Source organism: Triturus cristatus, chromosome 1_1, assembly GCF_964204655.1.
Source record: "Triturus cristatus chromosome 1_1, aTriCri1.1, whole genome shotgun sequence".
In the NCBI taxonomy this organism is placed as follows: domain Eukaryota; kingdom Metazoa; phylum Chordata; class Amphibia; order Caudata; family Salamandridae; genus Triturus; species Triturus cristatus.
In genome coordinates, this window is record NC_140579.1 from 1,303,391,564 (window position 1) to 1,303,406,348 (window position 14,785).

General features: G+C 43.1%; 1 protein-coding gene across 1 annotated transcript in view; it reads left to right on the forward strand.

Moving 5' to 3' along the window:
- Window positions 1-6,105: 6,105 nt before the first annotated feature.
- Window positions 6,106-14,785, forward strand: part of RSBN1 (round spermatid basic protein 1) — a 355,192-nt gene continuing 346,512 nt past the window's right edge. The window contains 1 exon segment of the mRNA XM_085653112.1: window positions 6,106-6,673. Coding sequence (XP_085509238.1) covers window positions 6,238-6,673 — 436 coding nt within the window. The 5' untranslated portion in view covers window positions 6,106-6,237.

Below are 14,785 nucleotides of genomic sequence, written 5' to 3' on the forward strand. Positions count from 1 at the left end.
AATGGAGCAAGTCGCGGTTGGATTTTTAAAGTTTTAGGGTACTTCTAGGAAGTCTACAAGCAAGTCACTTACAAGGTAAGTAGTTCGAGGGCCAACACCCACTGGAGGATGTATGATGATACATCGCAAACCGGAACAACGCAAGCAATCACTACGCTGTTGTAACATCGTAAAAGCAATTACATCGCACGCATTTACTGCGCATGCTGTTGCAACGCGATTGTAGTGTCTCTGCTGTTTTGTGCCATTACAATGCAGTTGATCAAATCGTCTTCCGTTACAACGTCTTTTTCTTCTGATTCCATTAACTCCCTGTGCCGGGATGTCTGCAAAGCATGGGTTTTAGGGTGGGGACCCCTACAGCACGCAATCATATTCCTGTTTAATGGCGCTGAAGAAAATATCCTACAGGTAGGTGAAAGTTTACTGTAATGCCATTAAACGTGTCCATAAAATGAGTCTGTTAAACATTATTGCATGGATGATCCCTCCCTCATTCAGCTCCACGTTGCACCTCGGAGACAGTCTACTTGAAAAGCACAAAACAAGCAGGCTGCCTTGTCAACTTATCTCATTTATGGCCTTCCTTCACCTTTGTGTCATTCACAATAGCACATTTCAGCACTTCCTCCCTTGTGGCTGCTTTTCTTTGCACCATTTCTACCCCACCCATCTGTCATCTCTTATCATCTTAGTACTACACCAGTGTTACCACTTTTTTTATTCAGGTGCAGTCGAATTTCAAACAGTGGCAGTTTGAGGGAACCGCAGGAGATGACTGAAGATTTTTCTGCAAAGCTCTGAAATGTATTCCATGGCACATTTGACGCCCCGGTGTCTAAGGCTTTTTGCTTCAATACCGAGTTTTTTCTCCCGCCAAAAACACGGTCTAGCACTTGGATTACAATTTGCAGTATTTGATTTTCATTCTAACCGGTTTCTGAAATTTTCGTTGTGTATATTATTAATGTCATATCATTCTGTCAATATTTCAAATACATTTATTTGTCGAAATCCAAAATCCAAAATGTGGTACCTTAACGGAGCTGTCCATGCCATAATTAAAAAAGTATATAGGAAAGTTAAAGTCACTTACCTTGACGGTGCTCTGCCTTCCACCTGCTCTCTGTCCATGCCATCTTCCGTGACTCGCGACAACCTAATGAATGACGCAAATGACGCAGCTGTCAATCATTTTGAATGTCATATCATTATGTCAATATTTGTAAATCCAAAGTTCCAAATGTGGTACTTTAACGGAGCTGTCCATGGCATATTACGTTGTTCACATTATTTTTGTCATCATTATGAATGTAAAATAATAACGAAACCTGCTTACATTATTCCTACTGTAAATATGTCATCTTCATTGCTAACATAATTACGAAACCTGCTAACATTGCTATGATTGCTAACATTATTTATAGTGTAATTATGTCATCTCCATTGCTAACATTATGTCATCTTCATTGCTAACATAATTACGAAACCTGCTAACATTCTTTTTTCTGTAATTATGTCATCTTATGCGTGAGCATGCGTTGTAATCATGCACTGTAATTATGTCATCTTCATTAATTACGAAACCTGCTATCATTATTTCTCCTGTAATTGTCATCTTCATTGCTAAGATTATGCGTGAGCATGCGTTGTAATCATGCCGTGATTATGTCATCTTCATTGCCAACAAGAGCATGAGCATGCGTTGTATCATGCCGTGATTGCCAACATTATTTATACTGCAATTATGTAACTTGCATTGCTAACATGAGCATGAGCATGCGTTGTAATTTCATGCGATGGAAATGTCATTGCGCAGTTATCACATGCGTTGTAAACGCATGCGATGCAAAGGATCCTGCGATGTAAAAGTTGCATTGCGTTGGCACCGCGACCAATTACCATCGTTGTAAAGGGTGTTTCCCCCCACTGGAGCACCGGAGTGCACGAGTTACCTCACCCAGGGAAGCCGGGTGCATAGGTTTCTTTTGGTGTCGGGTCACGTCGTCGTTTTCTATGGAAGCCAAAGAGGTTTTTGCTGCTTGTGAAGACTGAAGAAGTGTCCAGTGGAATCCAAGGCTGGATTCAAGATGAAGATGACCTGAAAGCAGCAGGGACAGTGTTCACAGTCACTTGCCAGTGACCCGGGGCCAGGAAGATGGATGTCCGCGGAAGTCGGGTGATTTCAGGTGATCAAGGGTATTTTGACTCTTCACCCACGAGGTCCAGGAGGTGTCGACGACAACCAAGAGCTGGATTGGGAGTGTCCCACGAAGTCTGCAGCTTACTGAGGTGTCGACAACTGGATTGGAGTCAACATGCCTTGGCAACAGCAAGTCTCGTGGAAACCAAAGAAAGTCAGCGGTGCAGACCAGCAAGGTCTGAGGGACTCACCCTGCAAGGGTAAGTCAGGGCAGGCCTGGAGCAACCAGGGGAGCCCTTTAGTTTGATGAAAAAGTCTTCAGGGGACCCACAAGCCAGCTGGCAAGGGATCGCAAAGACGCCTCGTGAGGATTCGCTTCACAGGAGCCCACGGTCACTCGGGACGAGGTAGGCCTCTGATTTTTGAGGGAAATCCTGCTGGAGGCTTGGGCCACACGTGGTCCAAAGCACAAGTTCGTAGAATGTCGTGAAGGGGTTGCACTCGACAATAGTGCATGGTACCCGGGTATTGCAGTTCCTCGTCACTCGTGGGGTCCACTCGCCTCAGCTGCGCTGGGGACTCACAATGGCCATCGAAAAGTCAGGAAATCCACTTCCGGGGCTGCAGGGACTTCGGACTCCGGCTGGAGCGGGAAAGTTTGCGACCGTTGATTCAAGTTTTTGGTGCCTGCCAAGCAGGGGAGTCACTCCTTGACTCCAAGGGAGATTCTTCTGTCTTCCAAAGGTAGTGGAACGTCGAAGGGCCAGGATTCTTCTTGTAAAGCATCGTCCAGGGATATCTAACTTGCAATGGCAAGGGTTCCCTAACTTATACCAAAAGGAAGGGAGGGACTAGCTCTATGACCACACCTCTGGGAGGGTCAGGGGAGTGGGTGGTTACACCCACTTCCCTTTGTCCAGTTTTGTGTCAGAGCAGGGGCAGGTAGCCCCTGAACCGGTTTGAGCTGGCATATGCACAGAGGAGCCTACTGCTCCCCCAGTGCAGGACTTCAAAGCACTCTAAGAGTCAACCCACCCAGCCCCAATACACTAAATCCTGTCTGGAAGGTGGTGACACCTTCCTGTGACAGGATGCCTATTGTTGGGCCTCCTCCACTGCGAATTTCAGTCAGCAGCAGGAGGGCAGCCCAGTGTCTGTGCTGGTGGTATCCATTTTGTGATGCCGGGGCTCTTTCAGATTTCTACCGTGTTCCCACAGTAGGTACATGTCGTCCCCTCTAGAAGGGTGGGATCATACTCCCACTGGTGCGGGGGTATGGTTTCAAGTTGTTTGACACCAAACACGACATGTTTTGATGCAGTCATTCCAAAGTTAGCATTTACCAGTAGGTTATAATGCACTTAAGAGTATATGGTTTAACCGCATCCACAAACAGCCACAGAGAATAGACTCTGCCAGCTGAAGAGGGGCCCTGCTCAGGCAGAGGTACCCCCTCGCATTGTAAACCAAGTACCCTGCCCTCAGGATTGATAGGGCCTGCCTTAGGGGTGACTGATAGGTTTATATGTGTGTGTATGGTGAGATATAGGAACCTATACATCAGTGAGGAGTGCTAACACTACCTCACCCAGGCTGCAGTAGCAGGCCTGTGGTGTCAGATTTAGTCTGCTTCCCAGGGGTGGCATAATACATGCTTCAGCCCCTGGTAGGCCTGTAAAGTACCTATGCCCTTTGTACCTAAGGTACCATATACTAGGGGCTCATAAGGCACCACAGTATCCAATCACTAGTGCATCTAATATGCACACCAGTCATTTAAGGGAGTAAGCAGATAGGCTGGGGTCCTGGATAGCAGGATCCCAGCCAGACTAGTCAAAAACAATTCAAACACCAGGAAAAAAGTGGGGGCAACCATGCAGTCAGATTCCACCTTCCTACACAGTTGTTGATTTCATATAGGAAACCTCACAAAGCTGTTTCAAATCCTACATTAGCAAGATGGGTGAAAGAAGTGATGAGGAATGTTGGTGTTGATGTGAGTAGATTTGGTGCACATTCTGTGAGGGGTGATTCGGCATCTAAAGCATTTATGCTAGGGGGTGCGTTAAATGATATTCTGAGATGTGCAGATTGGTCTAATGACTCTGTTTTCAGGAAATTCTATTTTAAACCTGTGTTGAATGCAAGTTCTTTGTTGTTAGGGAGGCTTTGAACTTGCATAATATTAGCCTCCGGTCTTGCCATAAAATGTAGATTTTCATCAGCCTTGATGGACAGAAAATCTGGATTATATTAAAGACACGGAGGCTAATATTATCCCTCCTCTCCCTACCCTTGTTGGTAATGTTTATTTGTTATTTTTCAGGTCGTGGACAGCAATGATTCAGGTAGAAGGATTTTATCCGAATTCAGATTATATGTTTCATGGACTTTTTATGGATTATATAAAGACTTGAGTCTATTTTAATGCAGCGCAAAAGAAGGAAGAGTCATGGAGGTTCTGGCTCTTTTAGTGTTCTAAGATCTTTGTTGTTCTATGTTCTTTGATGATGCTGCTGTGGGTGGCGCAATAAAGAGGATTGCATAATATTAGCCTCCGTGTCTATAATAAAATCCACGTTTTCTGTCCATCAAGGCTGATGAAAATCTACATTTTCCTCCTTTGGGTTGATTCTTTATTTCTGTCCAGCAGTACCCCAGCAGGGAGTCCTCTGGTGCTGCTTTTAATTTCCAGCACATCTTTATTACTGCTGCTTGTCTAATGGGTGTTGGTTTAATAACCCGAATTCCAAGCGGACTAGTGGAGAAGTTACAGCATGATGTCATTCCAGTTGAGCGTTCTAGGGGGAAGGGAAATCCTTTAAAGAGAGTCATTTTCTGTCAGGATTCCTTTCTCTTTTTGAAACTTAGGAGCAGCAACATTGTAGTGGTGTCACCAGGGCTGTAAGTGGAAGTGGAAAGGATGTGGTCCGTACTTTGGTGCTGGAAACCAGAGTTCAAACCTCGAGGTCGTGTCCACATTTTTTTTTTTTGTTGCATATTTATATAGCGCGAACTCGACCCGAAGGTATTGGAGCGCTTTACATAGCACCGTATTTACATTACACATTCAGGAACGGGGTGATTAAGTGATTTGCCCAGAATCACAGGATGTGGACACGACCTCGAGGCTCGAAACCTGGTTTCCTGCACCAGAGGCGGCAGCGCAGCCGACGGACCACATCCTGTCCTCTTCTCACATCCTGTGATTCTGGGCAAATCACTTAATCTCCCCGTGCCTGAATGTGTAATGTAAGTACAGTGGTATGTAAAGCACTCCAATACCTTCGGGTCGAGTTCACGCTATATAAATATGCAAAAAAAACCACCTTTAGCTCCTTATTTATCTTATGCAACTAACAACCATTGACACAAAGCCAATATTCCTGACCTGTAGGTATGATGTTACTTGTACCATATCTGGATGCAATGACAGAAACAGCAAATTACAAGTCGGGCGGCACACTATGCTAAACACAAATTTTTAGTTTGCGTGTTTAAGCCACGCCCTTAATTATACTAGCCTCGCCTCTTTAAGAGACCCCCTAGCTTTTTCATCCCACTTAAAGCCCTATGTTACGGTTTCACTACTCGTGACACCGACCCTCGTCACTCCACTCCATTTCTGTTGCTCTTATATTGTCGTTGCACTGGATGCCAGACTAAACTATGACAATCTCCGACACTGCCTTTATTTCTCTTTTATCTTGCTCTCGCACTGTTTTGCTGAGCCTTTGGCTCCCGGTTGCTCATTGGCTGTCGCCCACAGTCTCTCATTGGTTTCGAGCCTATCAATAAATGTTGGCTGTTTCCACCTGTCACGGCACGTGTGTACAGCTGTCTAGGTTACCCAACTGCCATTTCAACGTCACACAACCAATCAGGCGCCAGCTGCAACATGCGTGCAAGCGCGCACGCCTCTATAGCCGCGAACTTCCTCACGACACTACAAGGACTCCTAGATAGTTACAGTTCGAGGCGGACCCGTGATTTTGCGCGTGCGCCATAGCTTGTTTTTGCAATGGGACTACAGTTGTCAATGCGGTAATGCTATTGGCAAACCACAAGACCCAGCTTGCACTTTCTTTCGGCGCATGCTCACTCGAAAATCGAGGTGCCATTTAAAAATAATGTTGGAAATGGCTGCGCAGGTCGAGGTTCTGCGCGTACGGGAAGAGTGGAGAGACAAAGGGAAGAGTAGGGGGAGGAAGAAGAAGCGCCGCAAAGATGATGATCCAGCCAGCCAAAGGGGCAAGCGTGTGAGGATGAATCAAGAGCCTTCTCGCCATCACCACCACCACCAGAGGAGATGCGAGAGCACGAGTGACCCAGCCCGGAAGATTGGGGGCCCATGTAGTAGAGAGCTGGAAAGCCCACAGCCCATCTCCTCCCTCAGTCCAGGACACTTCACCTTCTGCCCCCTGAAGCTTCCGCCACTACCGAAGCACAAGAAGCAGCACCAAGGCTCTTCGCGGGATGCCACCGGAACCAGCAGTAGTAGTTCACCGGCGAAGCATGCAGCAGCTCGAGGTGAGCCCTGGGCAAGCACAACACGCAGATTATTCGTGCTGGGTTGTCCACGCGAGGGATATGTGCCTGTTAAAACTCATGAGACTGCGTTCCTTTTTAATGCATGAATGCCCCTAATTATCAACTTAAAAAGCTAGCCTCAAAGGCTGTATATGCTTTACGTTCACAGGTATCCATCCTTTATTTTTCTTTGATACTAATACAAAGCGTACATGCATTCTTATTCATACAGTATGCACATAATCACAGATGTGCAAAGTATTTTAATGCAAAAGTAGGTATTCACATAATGTGCAGTTGTGGTTGTTCTTGAGTACGTGAGTGTGTAGCTACTTAAATCATCAACTGTCGAAGTGCATAAAAAAAAAAGTATGGGAGCTGTTATAGTGAGTGCAGTTGGTGTGGAGTCAGTGAGCGCGGGGGCGGAATCAAAGGCGTAGTTAAGAGGACCGAAATATTTTGTAACTATTTTGTAGGCCTTTCACCTTAAGGTAACTGCTTATAACAAAATAAAACCACTAACCCCCTCCAAATGAAAAATTTATGTAAGATAAAATAGTCGGTGGGATAAATAATGGCGATTTGTTCGACTAAATCGGACATGAAAGTTTGGAATATTAATGGATTAAAGATTGAAACCGCAAAATTGTATAACTATTTAGGAATTACATTTGACCATAGATTGTTTTTTAAACAGCACTTAACTTGAAAGCGAAAGCTACAGCACTGTCTTTTGCAATCAGTAAGCTGAGAGACATGTTGGCATGTCCGAATTATGAACACTTACTAAAGGTAATGAAAGCGAAGCTGATTCCTTCCCTGGCTTATGGGTCAGTGATTTTGCATGGAAAAGTCTAAAAAAAATTCTTGACAATCTACAGAAGTTTTTAAATAGGTCTTCAAGGTTCCAAAGAACATTGGGCACGTCAATGTCAGATTGGAATTTGCCCTGGAAAGCAATCTTTAAGAAGACCATCTGCATTTTAAAAATCTTTATATTCCTTCTTTTGTTCAGACCCAGGCACATTTGCTAATTTCTGCTGGCAGGAAATAATGGGATAGGAGCACGCTGAGGGTTGGAGATTTTATTTATCGGAGACCTTAAATAATTTTAAGTTTCAGCCTGTTAAAGATGTAGTAAGAAATAAAGTTGTGTTCAGACAAACACTAAACCAATCAGCCAATTTCCTAACGATTCTATTGGATAAGGATGAGCTTGCTAAAAAATGCCATGCATGGTCGGTTATCAATTAATTCACCAAATTGGTGCCACAATGTTATCTTTTCTCTCATTTAAGACCCCTTATAAGAGTTACATTCCTGCTGCTACTAGTTGGGAGATACCCTACAAAGGATGGAACCCCGCCCCCCCCCAATGGGTACAAACTTGGCCCTTAAACAGTTGTAGGTTGTGCGGTTTTCATAAAGAATCACTACTGCATATTTTATCCATTTGTCCACAACTGCTACGAGAGGAAAGCCTTATTAAAAACCGTCCTTAAAGAACACAGGGAGAGGACATGTCGACAAGCAATTACCACTTGCCTCTCCAGGAAATCGGCTCATTTAACCACACAGTTTGTAAAGTTTATTCTTATTGCAGAAAAAAAGTTAACTTTAGAGTGTGCCATCTGATGATAGGACAGTGGTCCTTAAACGCAACAGTTGAGTAAATAGGATAATTATAGACTTGAATCAGTACTATAATGCGAGTGTCCAGCCGGACAACCAATTTAATAAATCAAAAATGTCAAAGAACAAAAATACAAACGTAGCAATTACGTGGGACACAATCCTGCAACCTACATGAACACATGACAAATACATTTAGAACAAAAACATATCAGGCAAGACTGGGTAGCTTGTGGAATATTGAGCACAATTTCTAACAAGCTTAGAGAAACATTAACTGCACTTTATCATGTGCAATTAACGTGCAAACTGTTTACATTAGTCGATGTTTCGATCCTTTAAAAACATTGCTGAATTGAAATATAATATATCCCCCATATTATTTTACCCTTTACAATGTTTTGTTGTGTCTTTGCACAATTTAATGTTTTTTTTATTTTTACTTCCTGTTTGTACTGATTTTTATTAATCAACAATAAAGTATTTTCTCTAGTCGGTGAGAGATGCACTATTTATGTTGTGAATCCTCTACTGATTGTTGCCATCACTGCAGATGTCCGTGTCTGTAACCAGAGATCCACAGTTGGTGCAGTGGGGCAGTGGGGAATTGGGGCTTGTGTGCTTTTAGTGTTATGAAGTCTGTCTGTGACAGAAAGCACAGTGAATATTTACTTCATTATTTTTTTATTTGAATTCCACACTGCAACTTAAACTGACACAAAGTCTGCAAAATTATTTTAGTTTAAGATGTGTTTAGAAATATAGTTCTGAGTAATGTGCTAGCTGTACTTAGTGCAAATATTTTTTATAACTGTCCTTTAGATGCATGCACTCCATAGACCAGCTGGTCACTTTACAATACCTCTCAAAAAGAAAACGGCTTTGTCATCATCATAAAGCTTCAAATTACTCTTTCAGTTAAAGCTTCCAACCAGCCTCTGCATATGCACGTTAACCAAATGCACAGGTTTACATTTCTTTCGGGTACCAGGCACCCTGGCCCAAAGGTTTGTTTCTTGGTCAGCAGTCTGCGTCTTCCTCAGCTTCACAGCACAGACTACCCCACTTCAAGAGGCATCTCAAATTCAGAATTTGTGCCTTTTAACATGAAGTAGTGAAACTGTTTTGCCAAACTAAAGTATGAGCAAGTCGTGCCCCTCAGAACCTGCCCACTTTGACCTCTGATCTTCATGTACAGCTTGCCTAGGCGCACATAAGTATCCATAGAAAGCTTTTGCGAATAAACATGTATATGTTTTGTATGCATTCTTGTGCATCTCTGTGATTGTGCGTTGATATTTATGAACGAATCTGCGCAGGTATACATGCAAAGTAAATGCATGAATGGATGTGCATAGGTACTGGTGCTGACGTTTTGTATAAATGCATATGGACTTCATGTCCATACTGCAGTTCGAGTTTTGCACAGATCATGCATAGCTTTTTACGCGTAGAGTATGATTGTGACTATCTCTGTGTAGTGTGGGGTTTTCAGACATAGATGGGACACAGATGTATACGCAAAGGATGTCCATGTATAGAGGGCGTATGAAACATGCAAATAGTGTACATGCTTAAGAGTATAGATGTCAGTGTTTAGGTTTGAGTTGGTATTTATGTTTATTCATGTATTGGTGTTATCTGTTAATTTGCCCGGGAATGTGTATTAGTAAAAACACATGAAAAGTTTGTGCATGTCCAGTATGCGTGACTGTGCATGGAAAGAGGGAGGTGTTGGAAATCATGTACCTACGTGTCCATCCAACGATTATGCTAATGCAGCCATGAAATGGTTTATTGAGGGATTGTTGTGGACTAGTTTTTGCAACTCTTCGAACTGAGTAATAGTTGTCCAAGAATGGGATAAATCGCCATGCAATGTTGGGGTAATGTCTTATGTAATTAAAGCTGATCAGCGTATAAATGCTGGCTGACTTTCGGATAGGCCTTAAAAGGCCTTCGCGTTACTCTTTCTAATTTGGTGCTTTGAAGTTACATTTGAGTAGTATAAGAAACCAAGGTATCATTCCAGCCTTCCTTTTCCAGTTCTCTGATCCTTTCTCTTGCTATTGTTCCCCACTTACTTTTACGCTTTCAAGTAGCCTGAATGCCACGCACCTGCAGGGCCACTGGAATTATGTGACTGCGGCCTCAGCATTTTTTCGCAAAATTTTGGATTTGTTGAATTTGCGACATAATCCATCCTTCGCTGCATAATCTACAGATTGTTTCTAGCTCAAACAAATCAAATGTGTTCACGCCAGTGGACTGCCCTTCACAAAGTTTAACTAATTATCTTTTAGTTGCTTATTTCTATATTTAGATCGTTAAACTGGCGCTTGTGAGGTAAAAATGTTGCCCAGGCAGTATTACCATGGGTAAAAGAATGAAATAATGCTATCAAGAAATGTGCCGCATTGTGTTGCATAGTTTTACTTTTCTTGCTCCATAATTTAGTGAACCCTGCCACAGAATTTGGTGCTCTCCTGCTGCATAATTCCAGTGGCCCCTCTCACGTGCTATAACATATTGCATTACACAGGTGATTTGGAAAATCACGATTCTTTAAAGAAGTGTCTAACTCATGGGTACTCTCAAACATTTACCGAGGGCCGCAAAGATGCCAGCAGTGTGATGATTGGGGGGAGGGGGCAAGATGGCTTTGAAAGTAAAGGTGTACCTAAAGTTAAGTGGCGCTGGAAAACCTAGACACTTCCTTTCTTTAACTACAATTCTCCTTTAAATAAAGGCTTGCCTGTATATTTATAATCTTTTTAATGTTAATGCTTTATCGAGTCAACAGCAGCCTTTTGCTGCATTTGATCAGTGGGCCGTATGTAAAGGTCAGGAGGATTGCATGCGGCCCCTGGGCCATACTTTGAGTATCACTGGTCTAACTTAATCGATCTGATCGCGACATTACATTAAAGTTAATTTTCAATTTGTGAAATATTGACTCAATTATTTTTGGTTCTTGCAATGAAAGCGTGGCGAAGTAGATTGTAAGTATAGTTATTAGTCATATAGTCATAAACATTAGTATAGTTGGAAATAATGGAGACCCTTTCCATCTTCATGGTTTGTTTTATGCACAAGTACATTCATACATTTTCTGAGGGTGAGTGTAGCTCTATGTTGAACGCCTGTAAAAATGATATACCCTTTTTTATTTAAATATGCTTATTGGTTGCTTCTGTGCTGTAAGTTTGTGTTCTATTTTTTGAAACTGCACATATCAGTTCCCATCACAACAAGCTTTTGCAATGCAATAAGTCTCATATTAATGAAAGTTTGAGCTATGGGCATTGCATTATTATTTGCAATGCCAATAGCTCATACTTTAAGTAATGCGAGACCTATTGTGTTGCAAATGCTTGCTTAAGTGTCCGGCTGTGCAGAAACGAGCTGCACAGAGCTTACAAACCTGGGCTTAGATTTACCATGCATTTGCTTGAGCGCTCACACCATGCAAACCTGCTCGGTGATGCACCTTGCAAACCTGCTCGGTGATGCACCTTGCAAACCTGCTCGGTGATGCACCTTGCAAACCTGCTCGGTGATGCACCTTCAGCAGTGTTGTGTGCCTAGGAAAACATGCTTTGAAAACCTTGAGTATAAAATAATTAAATCCATTGTTTTGTCTGGCTGTAATGCACTGATTTGCGCCCTTCTTGGTGCCCCACTTAGCCCATCCTGATTACCTGATTAGGCTTTGTATCAGAGCTATGAAAATGGCATCAGAGTTCATCTTTCAGATTGCAGGGGACCTTTCACTCCACGCCCATGTGTCCCCGACTGTGCAGGAACTAGAGGCAGTGTGTGTATAGAATCAGAGGCAGTATGTCTGCGCTTCGTACGTCTTCCTTTCTGCATAGGGAGGCAGTCCAATCCCCCTCATGGTCAGAATAAAAGCTGCCTGCCCCTCAGTTTTGCGCTGGAGATCTTTGACACCCCCCCCCCCCACTCCCTTCTCGGCAAGCCCATGACAAGGGTGCCAAATGCCACACTAAGAAACCAGCAATGCCTGCAGTGCAGTACAGTCTCATCAAGAAACGTTTGGCGAGTGTACTGCCTCAGAGCACAATTTTCAATTCAAAGCATAATGTTCGATATACTATTTTATCTAACACTGGAGACTGATGATGGGTAATTTGATCGCTCGAAGATGCTGTTGGTCAAATACACAGCATTAAAGCAAACCAGTTACACCCCGCCTCACTGAACTCTAAATAAATGAGTTTTTAATGTTCAATGGAGGGTATGCAGACGGGGAGACAGGTAGTTGTGTACAAGAGAAAGCAACACCAGCGTATTTCAAAGCGGGCACTGCACACCGCCTCCCTTGTTACACAGTTCTGACTGCTACGGTAGCTCTGGTCTGACAGGCAAAGCTGCAGCGGCTACTTTCCCCGGCACCACACAGCGTTACCGAAGAGCCCAACAGTCAATTAGTTACTGGCTGTACAAACTGCATGTGCCTTAGGTTCATGTTGCATCAAGAGAAACTCCGTGCCTCTCTTCCTAGCTGTCACAAACTGTAAGCGCCTATCGCTTTAACACGCAATGAAGCATTATGAGGGATATTAGAAAAAATGAAGTGCTGGAGTGGGGCGAAGCACCATTTTGTAAATAAAGGCTTGTGTTTGCCAATGCCGTTTACTCTGATGAAAAGAAAGGCATGCGGCCGGTATAGTTGAAGCATGCCTCGCTGCCAAAAAAAGCAGGGAAGGCACTCGGCTGCTATAGTTAAAGCGTGCCGGGCTACTCCCCCAGGGGCCACTTTTGAGGTTGTGTTGTAATTGTTGAAAATTGCAAGTATTTAATCACAGTTTGTTGCCTTTTTTTGTGTTAATTCAGGTGAACAATTTAATGTGGTTTATCACGTAATGTGTTGAAAGTAGACTCCTACATGAGAACTAGTTTTGTCCTTAATCACTCTGATTTTCTCGTAGAGTGGGTGCTCACTTGTGTTCCTGTGAGGGAAAATTCTGTGCTCTTTTTTACCAGTTTACTTTCAGGCCCAACTGTGCATTGACTATTTGTCGGTCGTTCATATTAAATGCACAGTTCAGAGTCATAGGACAGAAATATATAAAGATGTTCAGTCCCAATCTTTATTCGATCAAGTTAAAATGATCATAAAAGCACAGATAAAAGAAAACATAATTTCATAAAAAGAACCCCCCCCCCCCCCTCTAGTTCATCATAAATTCTCGAATAAAGAAACGGAACCTAATACAATAAAATTATTTCATATGTTAGAAAAATACTGTACAATTGGATTAATCATGAGGTAAGCTTCACAAAACTTGACTTGGCAACCCATCCTTCCTCTTTCTTATGCAGGCCCATAGGAATGTCGCTACCGAATAACAAATCAACGGATCGGATAATAATTAAAAACAAGCATTTGCAATGCAATAGGTCTCGCATTCACGCGAGTTTGAGCTATTGTAATTGACAGTTACTTTTATTTATGTTTTGGTTTTTAAAACCTAAATAAAAGGCCTTGTCGTTTACAATGCCAATAGCTCTAAATCTCGCAATTGCGAGACCTATTGCATTGCAAATGCGTGTTACAAAATGTGACGTTTACTGCCCACATTTTAAACATTCTGCCTCCACCAAATGACGCTGCAGGACGCCCGGGATATAACGTATGCTGTCTGCAGAGACAAAGACATGTGGTTTGTGTGATATGCAACCCAAGCCTAGCTGAATACAGTGTGGTTTATCAGAGCCATATATTTTAGCGTGCGCGGTTCTGCTGCAGTCCGTAATTTGAAGCAGAGGGATGTGCCACTCAAAAATGAACGCAGATGGAAACAAACGTATACACTGTCGAAGAGCGACACAGACAAAATCGCAAACACTCTGGTACTATGTAAAGCTGAAACCAAAGGCATGCGCCTCGCCACAAAGAGAATGCCCATATGCCGTTCACGGCAAAACTACAAAGAATGCAGAACCCCATGCTCGACAAGCGGCTCACATCTCCTCGCCTATGCAAAAAAAAAAAATAGTAAATAAAAACCACAGAAAGAAGAGCAAGTTGGGCGCGAAGAGACTTACTCAAGTTCGGCAGAAAGGATCGGCGATAGGTTTGATGATGTCTGAAAATTAAGACTGCATGTCATGGCTCAATACGTGTTTTTGTTTTTTTAAATCTTAATTTATACTTGTTTTCCATTCAATATAAATATGCCAAAGCTGGTTTAAGATAGTGAGTCGATATCATAGGCTTCAATTTAAGAAACAAATATTTTATTAAAGTGATGACACCCTACTATACATAGATACTAGTAGCCACTGGGGAATACAAGTCCCTGCAGTTGTTTAACCCTTTCCCTGCTCATGACGGAACCGTTCCGTCATGAGCCACGGTTGCCGTGTGCTCATGACGGAACGGTTCCGTCATGACAATCCTGTCGGCGGCCGCTCCGCCTGCGCGGCGCTGTTTCCCCGCCTGTGCGGGGCGAC